A 20,032-nucleotide genomic window follows, 5' to 3' on the forward strand; every position below is an offset into this window, starting at 1 on the left:
GACCTTGTAAGCCAACTAATGACTTTGGCTTTTACTTTTGGTGAGATGGGATGCCACTTGAAGATTCTGATAAGCATGATATAATTTGTGATTTATATTTTAGAAGGATCATTCTGTCTCCTGTGTGAAGAGAGGTTTTTAGTGGAACAAGAACTGAAGGAAGGAGTACCATTTAGGACAATGATCGAAATTTTAAAACAAATGCTGATAATTGCTTAGACTAGAGTGGTAGAGATAGCTGTGGTTAGAAGTGCTGGATTGACAATAAATTCTGAAGATAGAACCAATAAGATTTCTTGAAAGATTGAATATGGAGCACAAAAGAAAGAAAGTAAACAAAGATGATTGCATAGATTTTTGTTTTGAGCAGTTAGTAGAATATGGAATTCCCAATAACGAGTGACAGAGAAGACTTATAGAACCATTTCAGGAACCATTACCACATTTCTATAGTATTTGTTAGTACAGTTCTTTATCTTAAATATGTTTTCTAAACATTCAAATATACTGATGTTAAAGGATATCATTTTCATTTGCTACTCAAAGAGAAAAGCATTATCACTACCTCAATGTGTGGGCCTTAATTAGGTGATGATAATTGGCAATAGGAGTAGTGATTGAATGCCCTTCAGTATCTTTCACTCTTTAATAATAATGACAATCAGAGAAAGACAATTATTATATGATATCTCTGATATGAGGAGTTTGAGAGGCAGGGTGGGAATTCGTAGGGGGAAGGGAGGGAAAACTTAAACAAGATGGGAAGGGGAGGGAGACAAACCATAGGAGATTCTTAATCTCAGGAAACAAACTGAGGGTTCCTGGAGGGGAGGAGGGGAGGGTTGGATGCTGTGGCTGGGTTATGGACATTGGGAAGGGTATGTGCTATGCTGAGTGCTGTGAATTGTGTAGGACTGATGATTTACAGACCTGTAGCCCTGAAACAAATAATACATTGTATGTTAATAAAAAAAGGAAATAAAATCTTTTAAAAAGGAAAAAATAATAAGGACAATCTTAAATTTTAATCTATTGATTTCATTCTTCTTAATTTTAAGAATACAGTTGTTTTACATATACTGGTTATATACACAATTCTCAGAGATAAATGCAGTTTCATTTGGGGACATTGTTTATTTCAGTATAGCCACAAACCAAAAGAATACTGCATATGTTTCAACCACAATTATGAAACTAGCAAAACAAAATAACAACTTTGAGATATAATCTATACACTATGAGTATACAATTCAGTGGTTTTCTAGTATATTCATGAAATTGGGCAACTATCACCACTATCTAATTTTAGAATATTTTCATCACCCCAAAAAGAAACCTCATGCCTATTAGAACTTACTGTCCATTCTCTCTTATCACAGCCCCTGGAAACCAGTAAACTACTTTCTGCCATGATGGATTTGCTTTTCCTGGATATTTTATGTAAATGGAATCATACAGTATTTGGCTTTTTATGGCCACTTTCTAGAAATTAGCATAACATTTTCAAGGCTCATCTGTGTTGTAGAATGTATCAGTTCTTCAGTATTTCCACTGCCAAATAGTATGTCATTGGATGGATATACAACACTTTATTTATCCATTCATAAGTTGATAGGCATTTGGCTTGCTTCCACTTTTTGACTATTTTAATTAATGCTGCTGTGACCATTTGTTTACAAGCTTTTGGATATGCTTTCCTTTCTTTGGCATATACCTAGGAGTGGAACTGCTGGATCATACAGTACTCTAATATATTGAGAAACTACCAAATTATTTTCCAAAGCAGCTGAGCCATTTTTTTACATTCCCACTAGCAATACATTATGGTTCTATTTCTTCACATCTTTGTCAACACTTGCTATTGTCTTTTTTCATGTTAGTTATCCTAATGGGTATGAAATGGCACCTCATTGTGCTTTTGGTTTGCTTTTCCCTATTGATTAATGATATTCAGCATCTTCTCATGTGCTTTTTGGTCATATGTACATCTTTTTTGAAGAAATGTCCATTCAAATCATGTGGCCATTTTTAAATTAGGCTATTAGCCTTTTCATTTTTGAGTTGCAAGTGTTCTTTATACATTCTGGATACAAATCACTTATAAGATTCATGATTTGCAAATATTTTCTTCCATTCTGTGAGTTATCTTTTGACTTTCTTTATGGTGTCCTTTGAAGGACAAAAGTTTCCTATTTTAATAATGTCCAATTTATTTTTTCTTTTGTTGATTTTGCTTTTAGTGACATAACTAAGGAACCACTGACTAATTCAAAGTCAAGAATATTTACTTCTATGTTTTATTCTATGAGCTTTGTTATTTTAGGTCTATAATTCAGTTTTGGTTAATGTTTGTAAATGGTATGAAGTAGGGGTCCAACTTCATTCTTTTGCATATAAATATGCAGTTTTTTAATGATTTATTTAAAAAAAAATTTTTTTTAACAAGTCCCAGTACCAGCTGTTGAAAAGATTATTCTTCCTCCCTTTGGCATCCTTGCCAAAAACTAACTGACCATAAATTTAAGGGCTTCTTTCTGGACTCTCAGTTCTATTCCATTGATCTATCTGACTGTTCTTAAGCCGGTAAAAACTAGCAAATTGTACACTTAGCAATTAACTGCCCATCCATCCCTTTACATTCACAGTTATACTAGAGCATCCCTATAAGTCTGTTTTTCCTACTAAAATGTAAAATTTTGTAGGCTAGGGATAGCTTCTTATTTTTGTCCTCCTATAGTCCATGATGTTGTTCAATAATGTACCTTAAATATTTTGTAGACAAAAAACCCTAAATATGACTGTCTAAAAAGAACATGACCTAATGTACTCAGTGTTAACTGCATACACAGTTGACCCTTAAACAACATTGGTTTAAATTGCACAGATCAGATTTTTAAAATAAACACAGGATAATGCTGTAAACGTATTTTCTCTTCCTTATGATTTCCTTAACATTTTTCTCTAGTTTACTTTATTAGAAGAATATGGTATATAACACATACCTCATATAGTATATGTTTTAATCAACTGTTTCAGTTATCAGTAAAGTTTCCAGTCAAAAACAGTCTATCAGTTAAAATTGGGGGGAGTCAAAGGTTACACATGGATTTTCAACAGTGCAGAGGCTAGTGCCCCTAACCCCCCACATTGTTCAAGAGTCAACCGTAATGAGAAGGCCAAAATACCAGTGGCTTAAGCAAATATGTTTCTCCTTCACATAGAATAATTTAGGAACTAAGCAATCAGAGTTTATTTGGCAGCTACATAAAAATATCAGTATCACACCTCTCAGTTTTAACACACCTAGATTATGGTCCCCTGTCCTTAAGGTCTAGAAGAGTTACTAGAGCTTCAGCCGTTATATCTGCATGGCCACACTTCATTGCAAAGGGAAAGTAGGGAAAATGATCTTTATTGAGAAGCAGCAATATATCCCACTAAGAAGCAGGATTCTTTTTCTAAGCTGGAGGGAAGAATGGATATTAGGATGAAATTATCATTCTCTACAACAAAAATAACAGAGTAACTTTAAAAAAATCCTTTGGGCCTGAAGAAAGCAAGGTATTTAGGAAGTTCCAAGGTGATTTAGTGTCTTGTAGCTGCCCTGATAAGACTGGTCTGAGATGAGTTTGGGATGGATGTAGAGCTTGTTCTTCTTTTAACTTAGACTCCGATGCCCTAGCTAACTGTGACCGTTATGTAGTTCTATCCTCACCAGTGGAGTGTGGCACTTGAATTTATATTCCCTAGGAAATGGTACCATACAGTCTAAATCTAAATCTTCCCTAAATGCTTGATCCATCAAATTTAATCACTTTGGGCTCCATTTTCACAAGAACCTACTATAGTGTACAGAACCACCAATTAATCTCTTAAAATCAAAGAAATACTAGGGTTTTATTACATTAATTCTAAGTAGTGGTGAGCAAGTCAACAGAACTTTCAGTGATTTTTTAACCACACAAAAATATTTCTTTTCTTTTTTTTTTTTTTAGGTATTTCTTTTTTTTTTTTTTTAAAGATTTTATTTATTTATTTGACAGAGAGAAATCACAAGTAGATGGAGAGACAGGCAGAGAGAGAGAGAGGGAAGCAGGCTCCCTGCTGAGCAGAGAGCCCGATATGGGACTCGATCCCAGGACCCTGAGATCATGACCTGAGCCGAAGGCAGCGGCTTAACCCACTGAGCCACCCAGGCGCCCCTAGGTATTTCTAATAGTTGGAATTTCGCCACTATATAGCCAACCACAGAAACTGAATGCAGGAGTAAGAGTGTGTTATCTCCAATTACATGTGTGAGACAACAAAAACTTATTTTTTGTCTTCTGTATATTCTACACTGAAAACATGTTATCTTTTGCCTGACCTATATATATGTACTTTCAATACTCAACAATAATTTTTTGCACTTTTATGTTGCCTCTTACCCTGTTCATAGGTAGTTCTAAATCAAACAACCATGATTTCTCATTTGAAGGAGTAAAATTCTTAAGCATTATTTTTCTTCCTGTTTTCAAAACATTATGTCATCATTCTGGTCTATGAAGCAACAAACCTGCAGCCGCTCTTTTAGGAACTATACCTGCATCTTAATGGAACAAGTATTTTCCTTGGAGAACTCTTATGATTGCTGCCCCAAGCCATACCCCAAACTCAGAATAACAAAACTGTAAGGATGCCCATTATACCCATAACATCTAAGTTTCCTTCTAGATGGTCCCTGGAGTGCTCCAAGGGTTTACTCCCTCACCTTAGAGAAGAAGAAATGCTAAAAAATTAGTTGTTCTTGCTATGCATCATATTTCAAAATTAACTAAATGGTTTTCTAAGAACTGCCCTATTTTGCAGAATAACAATGTTGGGAATCTATGAAAAGTGAGAGTGAGGGAGTAAAAGTGAAGGGTGGGGGATTGAGAAAAGGCTTAGTTTCTCCAGGTTGATTTTGCATAGGAAAAGTGCTATTAATATGGATATTGTCAATGACTATGTGCCTTTAAGATGGGTAAAAGCATTGTCATATTTGTATACAAGAGCTGATACAATAATTGTCAACAAGCTTACTAAAAGACTTTATTCCTAGTTTAAAATAACCTTATCCTATGGCTCACAATTTATGAATCAGATGAAAACATCCCAGAGACTTGTCAATGCTGTAAAGCCCATAATACATTTTTACTCCACAGAAAAATCTGCCTGAATCCTTAAGAAATAATTACAGATGCATACACACATACACATAAAAAGGCAGTATAGACCAACCTATACAGGTTGGTCTATAACAGTTTCATCTATAACAGGTCTATACAGGTTGGTCTATAACAGGCTAGGCATAAGAAGCAAAATGAACTCTACAAGAATCTTAGTATCATCAGGTGAGTAGTTCAGAATTATTTGCCCAATACTGTAAGACTAGCTTGATGCTTATCAAAGACAGAGGAGAGAATTAAGAAAAAGGTACTTACTTATAAACTTTAAAAAAATTACAAAAGAGGCAAGTTTGATTCTAAAATTAGCCACCTGTATAACTACTTCTGGAAGCTCTACCAGTGTAAAAAAGTCCAGTTTCCATGAGGTGGTGTGAAAGCTTTCTCTTTGGTTCCTAGTAGTAGAAGCTATAGGTGCATCTTATTTGCAGAGGCTGGCTCCTCCTCCCATCTCCATGGATTGCATGGGTGGGCCCTGACAGAGTGTTGATTTACTTTATTTCCTCTTTTTCTCTAGCATTACTGTCTTCTGTAATAATTTTTTTGCCTTGATTTGCAGATGTATTATGTGTTCTCGTCTGCTTTTGTTCCAATATCTAACCCTTTTGAAATGGAAATCTCTCCTCAAAATATTAGGCATACTGTGGCTTCCTAAACAAAGCAGATAAAAACAAAGCAAAACATAATTTAAACATTTCTTTGAGGAGGTGGAATCATTACTGTGAATGTTAGTCACTATACTCTGCTACTACACAGGACTCTCAGGACCTGTTGGTGTACATGAGATGACTGGGTCATATAATAAGTTTCCAGAAGGCTGTGCTTTTCTTTGGTTCCTATATTTATTTCACTTTTTAAACACTTTATGCATTTTCTATTTTTCTGTCTACCTCTTATGCCCTATTCTTTTAAACTGTTGGTGATCATTTGTTCTGCACACAGCCCCATTCCTACACTTCTTTCGCAGCTACCAACATCTTGAAAACAAGTAATATAGTTGACTAGAATTGGGCTAAAGAAAGCATAGGCATATCAGAAATAAAGAGCTAGCATCCAGGCTATTACTCCACATTCCAGAGCCTATTTCAGATTGAATATCCATAACATGTTTCCTCACTGAGGACAGAATTACTCTCAGTGCAGCATTCCAGGCATACACTGCTAATAATTCAGTGCATGAGAAGAAACCCATTTACCATATTCTCCATGAGATTTGTTGCACAAAGGAATTTTAAAAAATTAATTTTCTGGTCTTTGGCTGTGTTAAAAAATGAGTTTGTCTTTCAACTCAGATCAGGAAAGACCAATTTTGATGGTAAACAATAGCAGAATGTACCATCTCAAAATATGATTCATTGGCATCAGGATTATTTTGAGTTGATTCTTTTGAAAAACTTGCAGACCCAGGAGAGGTTCTGAAAATAGAGCAGAACTTAGTATTTTATAAGGGAAAACTATGTTTATAAAGAAATTTACATTAGGAAGAGGCCTGTGCTGGGAAGAAAGCTATTACCAGAGATAAGTTCTTCACCTGAGAGACTTTAGTGCATGACAAGGCAAGGTAATTTTGCTTCCCAAACATTCCCTCTATTCACCTTTTCATGAATTGCCTTCTCCCCTTTGAAGCCACAGACCCCCATCCCTTTCCTTAGCTCAGGATGGGATATAAGCTTCAGCTGTTTAGGTGCCCTTTGAGTCTCATATTTTTGTGGGGATCCCCCAGGTATGCATGTATGCAGTTAAAATTATTACATTTTTCTATTAATCTTTTTTATGGCAGGGGTCTCTGCCAAGCACCTAGGTGGGCAGAGGGCAAATGATTGTTCCTTTTCTACAATGGACAGAGTCCCCTTAGGTGGGACTGATATATTATGGAATAATAACTTTATCTCTAGTGACCTCACAGAATGATTAAAAATTATTTGGTTAGGGACGCCTGGGTGGCTCAGTTGGTTGAGCAGCTGCCTTCGGCTCAGGTCATGATCCCAGGGTCCTGGGATCGAGTCCCACATCGGACTCCTTGCTCGGCAGGGAGCCTGCTTCTCCCTCTGCCTCTGCCTGCCTCTTTGTCTGCCTGTGCTCGCTCGCTCGCTTTCTCTCCGTCTGTCTCTGACAAATAAATAAATAAAATCTTTAAAAAAAATTATTTGGTTAATTAAATTAGATTCTGAGTTTAATTTGGGTAATGTTGGGATGGTAAAGTTTTCACCTATTTCTTTTTCAACCCTCAAATTAGGCAGATTAGCAAACCTGGATGATATTAAGATATTATGCAAAGGAAATCCCATCATTTTAAACATCTTAGTAGAAAAGGACAAGGTGGTAGCATGTTAGAAACAGATCATGGAATCACTTATTCATTCCAAGTTAATAGATTAGTGTTGTGGGCTTTCATTTATGCTGTCTTGTTTGTTACACATGAGAGTCCAGGGAGGTTCATATTGCCATTTTAAAAATAAAGACATGCTTAGGGAGGATAAATAATTTGTTCAAACTCACACAGCCAATAAATGATAAATAGGACTCCTACCCCAGGTCTGACTGACTCCCAGTTCCAATGACAGACCTCAGCATATTAGTATAACCACCAATCAGCACACATTTCACTAGATCCTCTCCTTTCTCCCTCTTGTCACCTCCCGTATTTGATAATATGGAACAAATATAGGCAGCACAGAAAAATAAGCTTATACCAATGATAAGGAATATTAGTTTTTTACGAACTTTCTGAGTAAGTATCAAAAGCCTTAAAATGTTCATAGTCTTTGACCCAGTAATTCCACTTCTAGGATTTTATCCTAAGAGGATGACTAGAAATTTACACAAATATTTATATGCAAAAGTTTTCAGTGAATTACAGCACTGTTCATATGGTGAATAACTGGAATTAATGTTAACTCTGATAAAAGAATACAGTCACACAACAGAATTTTATGTAATTATTAAACATAATGTTTTAAATGAATATATAATATGTGAGATATTTATAACACATTAAAAGAAAAATAAGCAGGAAAAACTATAACACAGAAAAAAAGACTAGGTGGACTTATACCAGTACATAATATCAATAGTTACCTTTATAAGGTAAGATTACAGTTGATTTTCACTTTTTTTTAGCTTTTTTGTAGTTCCCCAATTTTCTATAATGAATATATATATTATGCATTATTTTTAAATTAGATATTATATTTTTAAACAAAAAATCAGGCTATAGCTTTAAAAATTATTATTAGTGTTAAAAACAACAGACCCAAAGTGAAGTCACTTATGCTAAGCCCCACATCACTAAACCAAGACTTAATTACAGTTTCTCTTCTCCTAGGAATGAAATCTTTTTTTTGTTTGTTTTTTTAAGATTTTATTTTATTTATTTGAGAGAGAGAGACAGTGAGAGAGAGCATGAGCGAGGAGAAGGTCAGAGGGAGAAGCAGACTCCCCATGGAGCTGGGAGCCTGATGTGGGACTCGATCCCGGGACTCCAGGATCACGCCCTGAGCCGGAGGCAGTCGTTTAACCAACTGCGCCACCCAGGCGTCCCTTCTAGGAATGAAATCTTAAACCAATCAGGAATCGCCTGCTCATCACTAGATAATCCACCTGACAGACCCATGCCATCCCCTAAAAGAAAGTAGCCCTGTAATAACCAACTTTTTTTTTTTCTTTTTTTGCTTGGTATAAGTTGCTCATCCTTGCTCCCTCTGGCTATAAAAGTCTTTCATTTTGTACAACTCCTCAGAGCTCCCTTCTATCTGCTAGATGGGATGCTACCCAATTCAAATGGATTTTTGTTCAAACTCTTAAATTTTTAAATATACCTCATTTTATCTTTTAACATGAATGATGGAACAATGGATTGTTGATGATACATCCAAAGAAGCTACTGTAGAAGAGGGAAGAACAAATGTTTAACAGAGAACTTAGAAACAAAGTTAGGGAAAGTATTTAAAGGAAGATAATTTTATCTTCAGAAGATTTTAATGAAAGCACTTATCTTAGCAGAGGAGAAAGCTAATATTTACCTGTAAGTTGCAAGCTTAATTCTTAATGTACAAAGAAAATAAAGTTGTTAGTGAAATACATATAACCAGAAAATGTTTCTTTACCTATTTTGCCATAAGAGGAGACAAATGGATGTGAAAGTGCTTTACAGACTTGAAATGTCTTGCAAATCTATTGCTGTTACTGTCAGCTTATCCCATTCTACTTCTGCTAACTGCTGTATCTTGACTTGGATCTTATATTTACACAAAAAGTAAAGTTCCTAGGGTTTGGAAGATCCTCCCATTCTCATTACATTTAGGCAGTGAAGTGTCTCTAGGTTGCCAAACACAGACAACTGCCTAGTGTGTGATACCCCATGTCAGCTTTAGAATACTGTACTCCTAAAAGTACAATGCAACTTAAATCCACAGTAGATGCAATTATTTTCTTACTTCACATACAGGAGAAGTGTTAGGAAACATCAAGTTCTCTACTGCTTTTAAAAGACCCCAGAAAGAGATGAAGAAGGAGAGAGAGAGAGAGAACCTAGCTTCTGTAGCTGTGTGAGTTAAGCTGCTCTAACTTCTTAGAAACCCTAAAACTGTTCAGGCAAGGTATTGGTTAGGTGAAGGTGGATGATGCCTTGCCTGACTCATCAGCTATCACTGATAGAGTGAAATGAGATGGAACAGCAGGCACAAACTAATTCAGCCTTCTCTGTATAGCCTAATGCACCTAGAATTTAGCATCACTATTTTATACCGGGAATACACATGATCATTAGGGGTCAGGAAGTCTTGGGGTTTTGCTCTAACTTCACCACTACCTTAAGAACGTGTTATTGGGCAAGTTATTTAACCTGTACAAATGTTAAATTTATCAGTAAAATGTGACTCAATGAGATAATGAATTTGAAAACACTTTGTAAAACTAAAAGTACTAAGGAAACAATTCTTCCATCCCAAAAGATTATGAACATTAAAATTGCCCACACGGAAGAAAAGCACACATGAATGAGATGTAACTGTGATCCACAGATAGATTTACAGTATTATCACATCATAGAGGGCCAGAGGTCTGATAAAGACTAAGACTGGGCACCAGCCTGTGCCTGAAGAAATTCAGGTTTTCACGGGAAGCACAGAGCTCTTAGCTGAATATTCTCTGGATGGTATAGAGATTATTCCTCAATATGTCCTAATTTCAAAGGGAGACAACTTGTGTCCTGAAAAGCCAAGAGGCCTGTAGACACTAATACGGGCATGAAATCAGTCTAAATTAAAGTTTTATAAAGGAATGAGAAAGGGTCAGGAAGAAAACATTCTTGCAGGAGGTGGAGTCCTTGAAAGTCAGCTTTGATGAATGGACAATGTGTGCAACTGACTGACCAATCTCTTTGGTAGGCAGCTTCAGAGACTAGGGCTTTTCTTTTAAAAGAACTTGGGCTACTCTTGAGTCTAAGAGGCTGAGTCACAAACAATGTTTAGCAATGAAAATAGCTTCTTATTGAATAGAATTTTATTTTCAAAGGGGAAGTAGGTGGTGTGACAACTGCAGTAGCCTGCAGTCTCTTACTGATTTTACCACCACTACAGCCAGAGAAGCCAGCTGATATGTCAAACATGTTAAAATGTGAAAGTATGCCACAGTGTATGCTTATCCCCAAGCATTTATAGAAAGAAATTAGTAGTCCAGCTTCATAATGGAGCCTGCTATATAATAGGGATAAGCCCGGGGCTTAAGAACTCAGTCTTCTACAGGGTCCCATCAATGTAGCCATATACTGACCCATTCTCTAATGGAAATAGCTGGAGAACTAGAAATATCAAGACTATGAGAACATCAAAGGCCTCATTGGAAAAGCCCCCACACAGAAAAATGTGTGGGCCTGAATTCTTCCATTCTGGAAGGGTCTGAGCTGATGATGCTGGGATGAAATACTGAAGTTTTCAGAGAAGCAAAACAAGTACAACAAAGTTGACCCACAGATCATTAAATAGCCTTTCCCTTAGAACTAATGCTTAGTTTGATTTGAAAGGTACAGAGAAAGATTTTTCACTTTTTAGTAATAAAAAGAAAAGATCATGGTTATTTGTTCCTAACTTGTCTCTAATCTTTTCTGAAAGATCACTGATCTCTAATCTGTCTTTTCCTTCATTTTTTTTTCCATCTAAGGAACTATTTAATGCTTGTTTTTAAATTTCACAAAGATATTTTATATTCTTCAGAATGTTACCTGATGCATAAATAGTACTAAACCAAACCATTTTTCCTTTTTTTTTGTAGTACAAATGCTCCTTTGAATGGTTAACCTTTCCTGCCTACCACTCTCCTCATCCTAAATTTACATATCTACAGTTTAACCATGTTGTCAAAATCCAGTTTGAAGTCATATTCTTCAAAATTCTTTATATCCACTTCTCCTGAAGCAGTAATTTTTATGTTTTACTGAGATTACACTTGTCTATATACACATCTTTCATAATGCACATCAGTTTCATTAAGAAAGAATATAATGGTGGACTTTGCAGTCAGAATATTCTGGTTTCGAATCCTTGTTCTGCCACTTACTGGCAGTAAAGGATTCATGACATAAAACAAATTAGTTAACGTATTAGTTAACTAATCTGCAAAATGAGAATCATTACAAGTTCATTATAAGGTTTAAACTAGACTGAGTGTGTTCACATTGTTCTTTTCTCTCCCTTTCTGTATACCCGAGGTGCTAGAGAAATGTCTTTTTAGACACAAAGTATAAGGTAGTAAAATTGGAGGAGTTACAAGCAATCTCATCGAGGGTTTCCTCAATTCTCTCCAATTTAAATTACAAGTATATACCCATGCCATTATTATACTGAAGCTGTTAGTGCATTATACTGAGGACACATTAACACATGTCCTAAGTATTATCCTACCCACTCTAAGACTTTAAGAATATTGATCTGATCTTATTTAAGAATTATTATTTTACACTCATAGTATCCCAGATGCTGTAGTGGATAAACCTAAGTCTATTAAAGAGGTAAAAACATAACAAGTTGAAACTTATGAACTGGTTTATACAGAGCACATATAAAGTCTATTATAAAACTAGCATCTGTACTATTGGATGCAAAGCCTTTTCTCAATATGTGTCATGAGTTGTAGTATTTATTCATTTTTTCATAAAAGGTGCTCTAAAAATTATAATGGATACCCTTTTTAAGTAATTCTGTCCATTCAATTCTGACCTCTGTATAATAAGAATCATCTTGGAATAAATGAGCCCAAATATGCCTGCTCTAGGCCTGCTCTTACTCCACAAGTCACATGCACACACAAACACCCCCACCACATGACCTGCCTCAGCCTCCTGGTCTATTTACTACCATGCATTTCTCAGCCGCAGCCACACTACTTAGGCCAGTATTGGTACACCTCAAGCTAGCCACATCATATTCTCTTTCTCCTAAAGTATGTACAAATAGTGTCCAGAAATTTCAGTTAGTAAGATACCTACAAACAAACTTGGTGATCCCTATTGTTTTTATTTTATGCCTTATATTTAAAGAAATATAAACAATCTGTTTAAAAGAGAGAGAGAGAGAGAGGTGAAATGGACATAAAGTGGGAAAAATATTTAATAGCTTGGCTGATCCCTGAGACCAAGAGGAAGTAAAACTACCCTGGTTGTTGTGACATTTTAACTCACCTTACATTCCCTTGATTCCCAGCAAAAATAATAAAGCAGCAAAAATACATTTGTCCAAACCCTCCTCCCCAAAACTAGCATTTGTACCCTTTCATGCAAGCCCTTTTCTGGGTATTTATTTGTTAAACATCACGCCCATTAAAAAAATGTACAACAGCTATTAAGAGATTAAAATAGATACAAGAAATATTCAAATTAAAATAGCATAAAACAGTACCTCAAGCTCAATGAGCATTCATGCATTCTAGCCTTAATTTTTCTAGCTGATTGTGTAAGAAGTAATCTATCGTGTATGCATTAGCTCAGTCATTGTGTAGATCAAAAGGTAAAACCATCCTAAACAGGAAACCAATATTCTTCCTGTTTAATCAACAAATCTAAAAATTTATTCTTTTCAACTATTTACTCTTGTCCACCACACCATAGTGCTCCACGTGTTCACCATAGTTTTATGACAAAGAGAAAATTTTCATGAGCCACTTTTGTATCCCCACCCCCTTAAAGAAAGAGGGAGGAAAAATTGTTTCATACAGAAGGCGTTAGTTGTATGAATTACAACAGCCACCTAAGTGTGGGCTCATGTAACCAACAGGGATTTTACCTACATCCATTCAGTCAGTTTATGGGGGTTTAAAGAAATTCCAAAGAGTCATCAGAAGAGGAAAAATAAAGGTAATGCTTTTTGCCACACAGGTAGAATCTTTGAAAATATGTGTAATATGTAAAACATTTTGACACCCCCATAAATATTTTTCCAGAATTAAGAGTATAAATTGCTTCTCTTGTTCAAGTGCTTCCTATCAGCCTCTGTAACCACTACTCACAGTAACCTCAACTCCTGCCACAATGTACAAAATGCAACTCTTGTCTTGCATCGTACTGACTCTCGCACTCGTCGCAAACAGTGCACCTACTACTTCAAGCTCTGCGAAGGAAGCACAGCAACAGCTGGAGCAATTGCTGCTGGACTTACAGTTGCTCTTGAATGGAGTTAATGTAAGTATATTCCCTTTCCTACCAAAATTATTATATATAATTTTTTGAACTGGAGTTCATTTTTTAATGAAAATATATTATGCTTTCTCAGAATTATGAGAGCCTCAAACTCCCCAGGATGCTCACGTTTAAATTCTACATGCCCAAGAAGGTAAGTACAACTTTCTACATTCAATTTGTCTTAATAAAATTCAAAGTTGTATGAAAATTTGTAACCGATTAGATTAATAGCACTTCATCTGAAAAGCATCAGTAACTTCAATATTTAAAAAAAATTTGGTAAGGAAGCTTCTGTAAAATAGCTTTGCATATATATTTTTCTGTATGTATTTGCGTGTGTTTTGGAAAAGGAAGTGGGAAGAGACAAGAATAATATTCCCAGTTTATTGATGGGACAATTTTAAAAGAGTATATTGACTTATTTTTATTTAAAAATTTAAAACTTGAGAGATATTTGATTGTATCATTTTACCATGCAAATTATCAAAGTTGATTTCCTATTTTTAAAAATCCTTCATCGTTTTAGGAAAAATTCCTAAGGGCCTACCTTTGAGAGGCAGCATAGTAATGACCAATAGCATGGTCCCTAGGACCAGATTATCTGAACTGGAATCCTAGCTATGTCTTAGCTTTTGTGACCTTGAGCAAGTTGCCTACTCTGACTCAGTTTCTTATCTACTTATATGAATGATAGTTATTTATAGTTCATATAGTTTTGTGAGGATTAACAGGTAAATGCAAAGTACTCAAAATCGTGTCTGATATAGGATAAATACCATATAAACATTAGGTATTAGTAAAAACAAAATTCTCCCTCAGAATATAAAGTAAAATTTTGGACTTATACATCTTTTATGCCAATAGACCTAAAGACTTATGATGCTCTATGACTTGTTTTCCAAGATTTGGTCATTTGGATATTCAGATAAACATAAATCATCTAAGCTCCTAAGGCTATACTAGAAATATAAAGTTCCTTAGTAGTTGTGCCAGTCAACAGAGAATGCATATAACTTTGTGCTGGAAAGAGTTTGTCCCAGGGTGAATCAAGCCCAGAAAAAAAAAAATGGAATTTGAAGGTCATGGATGTAATCTCATTGACTTATTAACTGAAATTATTCTTCAAACTACTCTTTCAAAAGATGAAAATAACTTGAGATGCTTCTTTAACTTAAGAGCCACATAACTCTTAACTCTAGCTTCATTAAGACACTAGACTGTTTTCTGAGGAAAACAGCTCCAAAAAGTTAAGCCCTGAATTTGTAGTAACAAGTTAAAAGGCCAGTGGATAGAAATGTCATAAAATGTGTGTGGTAAAGTCCTAAATCACACTTTAAAGATTTCTAGAAAGATTATGTGCATAATTTAGAGGGTGGTGAAATTCTTTGAAATCTAATGGTTTCTAAATCACATCTCAAAATCTATTTGAAACCCAAAGTAATGTGATAAGCTCCACTCATTTGCTCATTTTACCACCATTTTATTTTGCAAAAAAATTTCAGGAAGTTATAAAAACATTTAATTCAAAGGATGCTGTGTTAGAGCTATAAAGAAAAAGAACTAAAATTTAATCCTGACTCCACCTAATCATGTGACTTTGGGAAAACACTTAAATTCTGAGATTTATTTTCCTTCCTTGTAAAATGGAGATAACAGCACTGCATTGCTATCTCAAGAGGTGGCTGTGAGACTTAAATGGGCTTGTTTGGGAGTAGACACTTTAAAATTATAATGTGCTATGATGAGAGCTGTAAATTGCATAAAACTGATAAATCACAGACAAGTACCCCTGAAATAAGTAATATGTTATATATTTATAATAAATAAAATTACAATGTACCAGAAAAATATGAAATACTATCATTATAACAGATCACATGGATGAGGAAGTATATAGGTTTAAGTCAGGAGGGCCACCCAAAATTCCTTCAAATATTCTACTCTTTAATTTGGTTGGGACACATAATTTTTTAATGCATCTTAATATACTTATAGAAAAGTAAAAACTTAGGACACTTATATGACTTGCTATATTGAGACTCATTACTATATGGTTAAAATTCCCTAATCTATAAAATGCTGGGATTTTGACAGTATCTAAGAGCTTCTCTGTCCTTAACATTCTATAATTCTCAACTCTTAGATTAAATGTTAGAATTATAAAATGTGATCTTATATGTCCATGCTATGACTGCTCTGATTCTAATAATTTCTACACAGAGGGGAAAAGAATTCTACCTATATCTGTGATCTGCATTTGGGTACAGAAATGTTGACTTTGGGCAAAGCCAAATTAAGTTGAAATTATTGACTTAGCATTTAACATTCATTCATTCAGTCATTTAGAGAGAGGAAGCAAGCATGAGCAGGGGGAAGGGCAGAGGGAGAGGCAGCCTCCTTAGTAAGCAAGGAGCCCAACATGGGATTCGATCCCAAACCCCTGAGATCATGACCTGAGCTGAAGGCAGCCACTTAACTGACTAAGCCACCCAGGCCCCTCTCATTATGTAACATTTAATGCTAAACATGGGTAGATGAATTCCAGTTTTTCCAGTCTTATGAGCTACATTGGTCCATATTTAAAGTAATGCTGGCAATAGGAAGAATAATAAAAAACTATTCTCACTAGAGACTAATTTCTGGTTCTGACCTTTAGGGCAAACTGACCTGACAACTATTTTTATTATTATTCAAGGCCACAGAATTGACTCATCTTCAATGTCTAGCAGAAGAACTCAAACTTTTGGAGGAAGTGCTATATTTAGCTCAAAGCAAAAACTTTCACTTGACAGACATCAAGGAACTAATGAGCAATATCAATGTAACACTTCTGAAACTAAAGGTAAGGCATTACTTTATTTGTTCTCCTGAAAACAAAATAAATGGAAGATCATTTTAAAGTGGTATAACATTTTTATAATTTGTGAAGTTCTCATGCATTTTAAGACCAATGTGAACATGTATCATTTTTATGTTAGATGATACACTATGGAACAGGGGAGTATAATTTAGAGGGTTTCTGCCTACCATCCACCTAGAGAGAAACCCATAACCCAGCACTCTATCACCTCTTTGTCACATTAATACAAAACTGGGAATGGGAAAAGACAACTGAATTTCGCAGAAAGCGGATAGATTTTGTTACATATTTTCTAATTCTTTCAGATCATTTTCCAGAATAGCCAATCTAATTACCTGAAAGGATTTTAAAATTCAGTTTTCCTATTATTTGGTGGAAGGATTAAGAGATTTACCTAAAGAAAAAAAATGAAAACTAAAATTGCCAGTGGGCTAGACAATTAACTCCTTATTTAGAGATAATACTTTTAAGAACTTAAGTATTTTTAAACGCACAGGAAATACTAAATATACAAGAGACTCGGGTGATGTGAAGAGATTCATGACTCTCTTTTCTCATCCCATCCCATGAGTTAATAGGCCTCCAAAATAGCATAATTTTAATTACAGGAGAGCCAAGTTTCTAAAATTATGTAATTCCAGTTGTTTCCAAATAAGTCATTGTATTAGTAGACTGTTTCTTTTAATCTACTTAAAAAATACATTGAAATCAATGTCATCTAAACATTGGTAGATAATAACAATGTCAAAGGTTACAAAATTTTTGACCATCAGAAAACTCATTAATTCTTGATGTAAAATTAAGATAAAACTATGTGCAAGTCAGAAAATGTCAGCTATTTTAAAATTTTAATTAAAATTAAAAAAAATTTAAAGCTAATTTAAAAAATTTACACCTTCCCAAGAGGTTGTAATATTCAAATAATTATATGTAAGAGGGTATATAACACTGCAACCGTTTATTTAAAGGAAATACTTATCTTACTAGGTTTATATTTCCATGGTAGGAATTACCTCAGTTTGAAAAAGTGCTCTCTTTTATCTTGTTATATTTCATAATATTTTGTCAACTAGAGGCAGAGTTGAAATAGCTCCTACAAGCAGAGGACGTTAATTTCTAAAAAAGTCAGTCCACAGAACAAATTTTCTAATGTTTAGACTTTTAAAATTTGGGAAACTTACCTGCATTAATACTAACGTGGAGTGGGAATGGGTATGAGTATTTATGAAACTGTTCTTCACATAATTTTTTTCCAAACAAAAGCTTATCCTAACTTACTCTGGGCTGGTTCTATTTTGCTTTGGGGAACTATGAGGAGATTCACTAAAGTTAGTAGGAGGTTTAAGGTCTGAAAAAGAAGTATAATATGTAAATGACTGTATACATGTAACCTATAAATAGATATATGCCCAGGGGAAGAGAGGTTTAATAATTTTATTTTGAATGCGGCATTTAATGAAATATTTGTCTAGAACTGTTTTTACTTAAAATGTTTACCTGTATACAATCCAGGAAAAAGAATTCTTGTATTCACTGAGATGGGCAGAATTGACAAATGAGGAAAATCTTAGTGTATATGTTACTATCACTTGTTATCAACATATAACTTTTTGGCATACCATTTCAATCATTTCAAGGAAATGTGATTAATGTATTAAAAATACTTGAAAATAAGGGGCATCAGTCATAAATTACTCAACTTGGAATAAGTATATATGGGAAACTACCTTGAACTAAAAAAATTAAAAATTTTTCTTTTATAGGGATCTGAAACAAGTTTCAAATGTGAATATGATGACGAGACAGTAACCATTACAGAATTTCTGAACAAATGGATTACTTTTTGTCAAAGCATCTTCTCAACACTGACTTGATAATTAAGCACCTCCTATTTAAATGTACCAGACTTTCTATTTATTTAAATATTTAAAATCTGTATTTATTTTTTGATGTATGGTTTGCTACCTTTTGTAATTATTATTCTTATACTTCATATGGTAAATATGGATCTTTTAAGATTCTTTTTGTAAGCCCTAGGGGCTCTAAAAACTCATTTATTTAACCCAAAGTATTTATTTTTTATATTGAATTGTTAAATATGTATGTAGATCAGTTAATAAAATTATTTAATAAAGTTGATGAATAAAAATAAGCCCAGCCATTTATTGTTCTAGGAATAGCAGAGTAAAACATTTCTGAACTCATGTGAACTCATAAGATAGTTAAGATGCTTCCAAAACCCACTCTTCCCCTGGAGAGGTATGTGGAATAGGGAAATGGGCTTCTCAAAGTTCTTGCTTTCTCCTTTCATAAGCGAATTGGATCCTTAGTTCTAGTTTAAGCAAATCTCATCAAATCACACTACTTTCCTTCTTCACGTTATGCCTTAAGATGTCAAACTTGAAACACTTCATATAATTGGTGTGCCTCTCTATCCATTCTCCAGCATCTTACAACTTGCTGCCAGGAAGCTCACTTGTATAACATGTACCAAAGTTCTCCCCTGCCCTCTGGCTTTCCAATGGCTCCCACTACTGGGGAGCTCTGGTAGGATGTCTAGGGGACAGAAAAGATGACAGAAAAGTCACATGCCTCAACATGTGAAGTAGTCTCTGGATGGCTTTACCTCCCAACCAAAAAACCCAGTTTCTCTCAAGACTTTTTCCTTCTAGGTTCTGCTAAATTTTCCTTCCACTCCTCCCTTCAGCCCTAGGGACTTCAACCAATACTAGCTCCAGGGAACTGCATTATCCCTTACAGCTTCCCTGTACCATGATTATAGTTTGGTAAATTGTCTCTTTATTAGATCCTCCGTGATGTGTTCTGAGTATGCCATCTCTTTTCTGGCTCAAACATATTAATCATGCCAGAAATAGCCACAAGAAATAGACCACCAAAATCAGATTTTGCCAGTTATAGAAGGCTGAGAATTTTAAACATCTATTGACAGAGCCAACCTCATTTTCTTTAATAGCATCCTTTTTGAAGAAAAATCACTCTTCTGCTTAAAAACCTTCCAGTAACTTACAAATTAAGGGAAATTTTCCTCAGAACTCACCTCTACCACCTGTCATTACCTCTAGGCCTAAAATCAAAGTTAAGATCTCAACATCACTGAGGTTGTGAGAATAAAATGTATTTTATTATACTGAAGCTGTTAGTGCTTTATACTGAGGACAGCAAGGTGAAAACTAAGTCAGGTGTACGCTGATTTAATTTAGGGTAGTAAAACTCCCTGGGATTCAGAATTTAAAGAGAACTTGCAAATGACATTAATAGTTGGTCGAATCAATTCTT

General features: G+C 34.8%; 1 protein-coding gene across 1 annotated transcript; it reads left to right on the plus strand.

Moving 5' to 3' along the window:
* Nucleotides 1–13,725: 13,725 nt before the first annotated feature.
* Nucleotides 13,726–18,609, plus strand: IL2 (interleukin 2). Its single transcript, XM_044225853.1, has 4 exons — nt 13,726–13,875; nt 13,967–14,026; nt 16,571–16,717; nt 18,499–18,609. The coding sequence occupies exons 1-4, from the start codon at nt 13,726–13,728 to the stop codon at nt 18,607–18,609; spliced, it is 468 nt and encodes a 155-aa protein (XP_044081788.1).
* The last annotated feature ends 1,423 nt before the right edge of the window (nt 18,610–20,032 follow it).

The sequence above is a fragment of the Neovison vison genome, chromosome 11 (genome assembly GCF_020171115.1).
Source record: "Neovison vison isolate M4711 chromosome 11, ASM_NN_V1, whole genome shotgun sequence".
Classification (NCBI taxonomy): Eukaryota; Metazoa; Chordata; class Mammalia; order Carnivora; family Mustelidae; genus Neogale; species Neogale vison.

Bases quoted from the DNA above. Each gene is read 5' to 3' on its own strand.
- IL2 (XM_044225853.1), top strand. From the start codon at position 13,726: ATGTACAAAATGCAACTCTTGTCTTGCATCGTACTGACTCTCGCACTC. The intron at 13,876-13,966 runs GTAAGTATATTC...ATGCTTTCTCAG, and splicing joins TGCTCTTGAATGGAGTTAAT to AATTATGAGAGCCTCAAACT. The intron at 16,718-18,498 runs GTAAGGCATTAC...TTTCTTTTATAG, and splicing joins TAACACTTCTGAAACTAAAG to GGATCTGAAACAAGTTTCAA.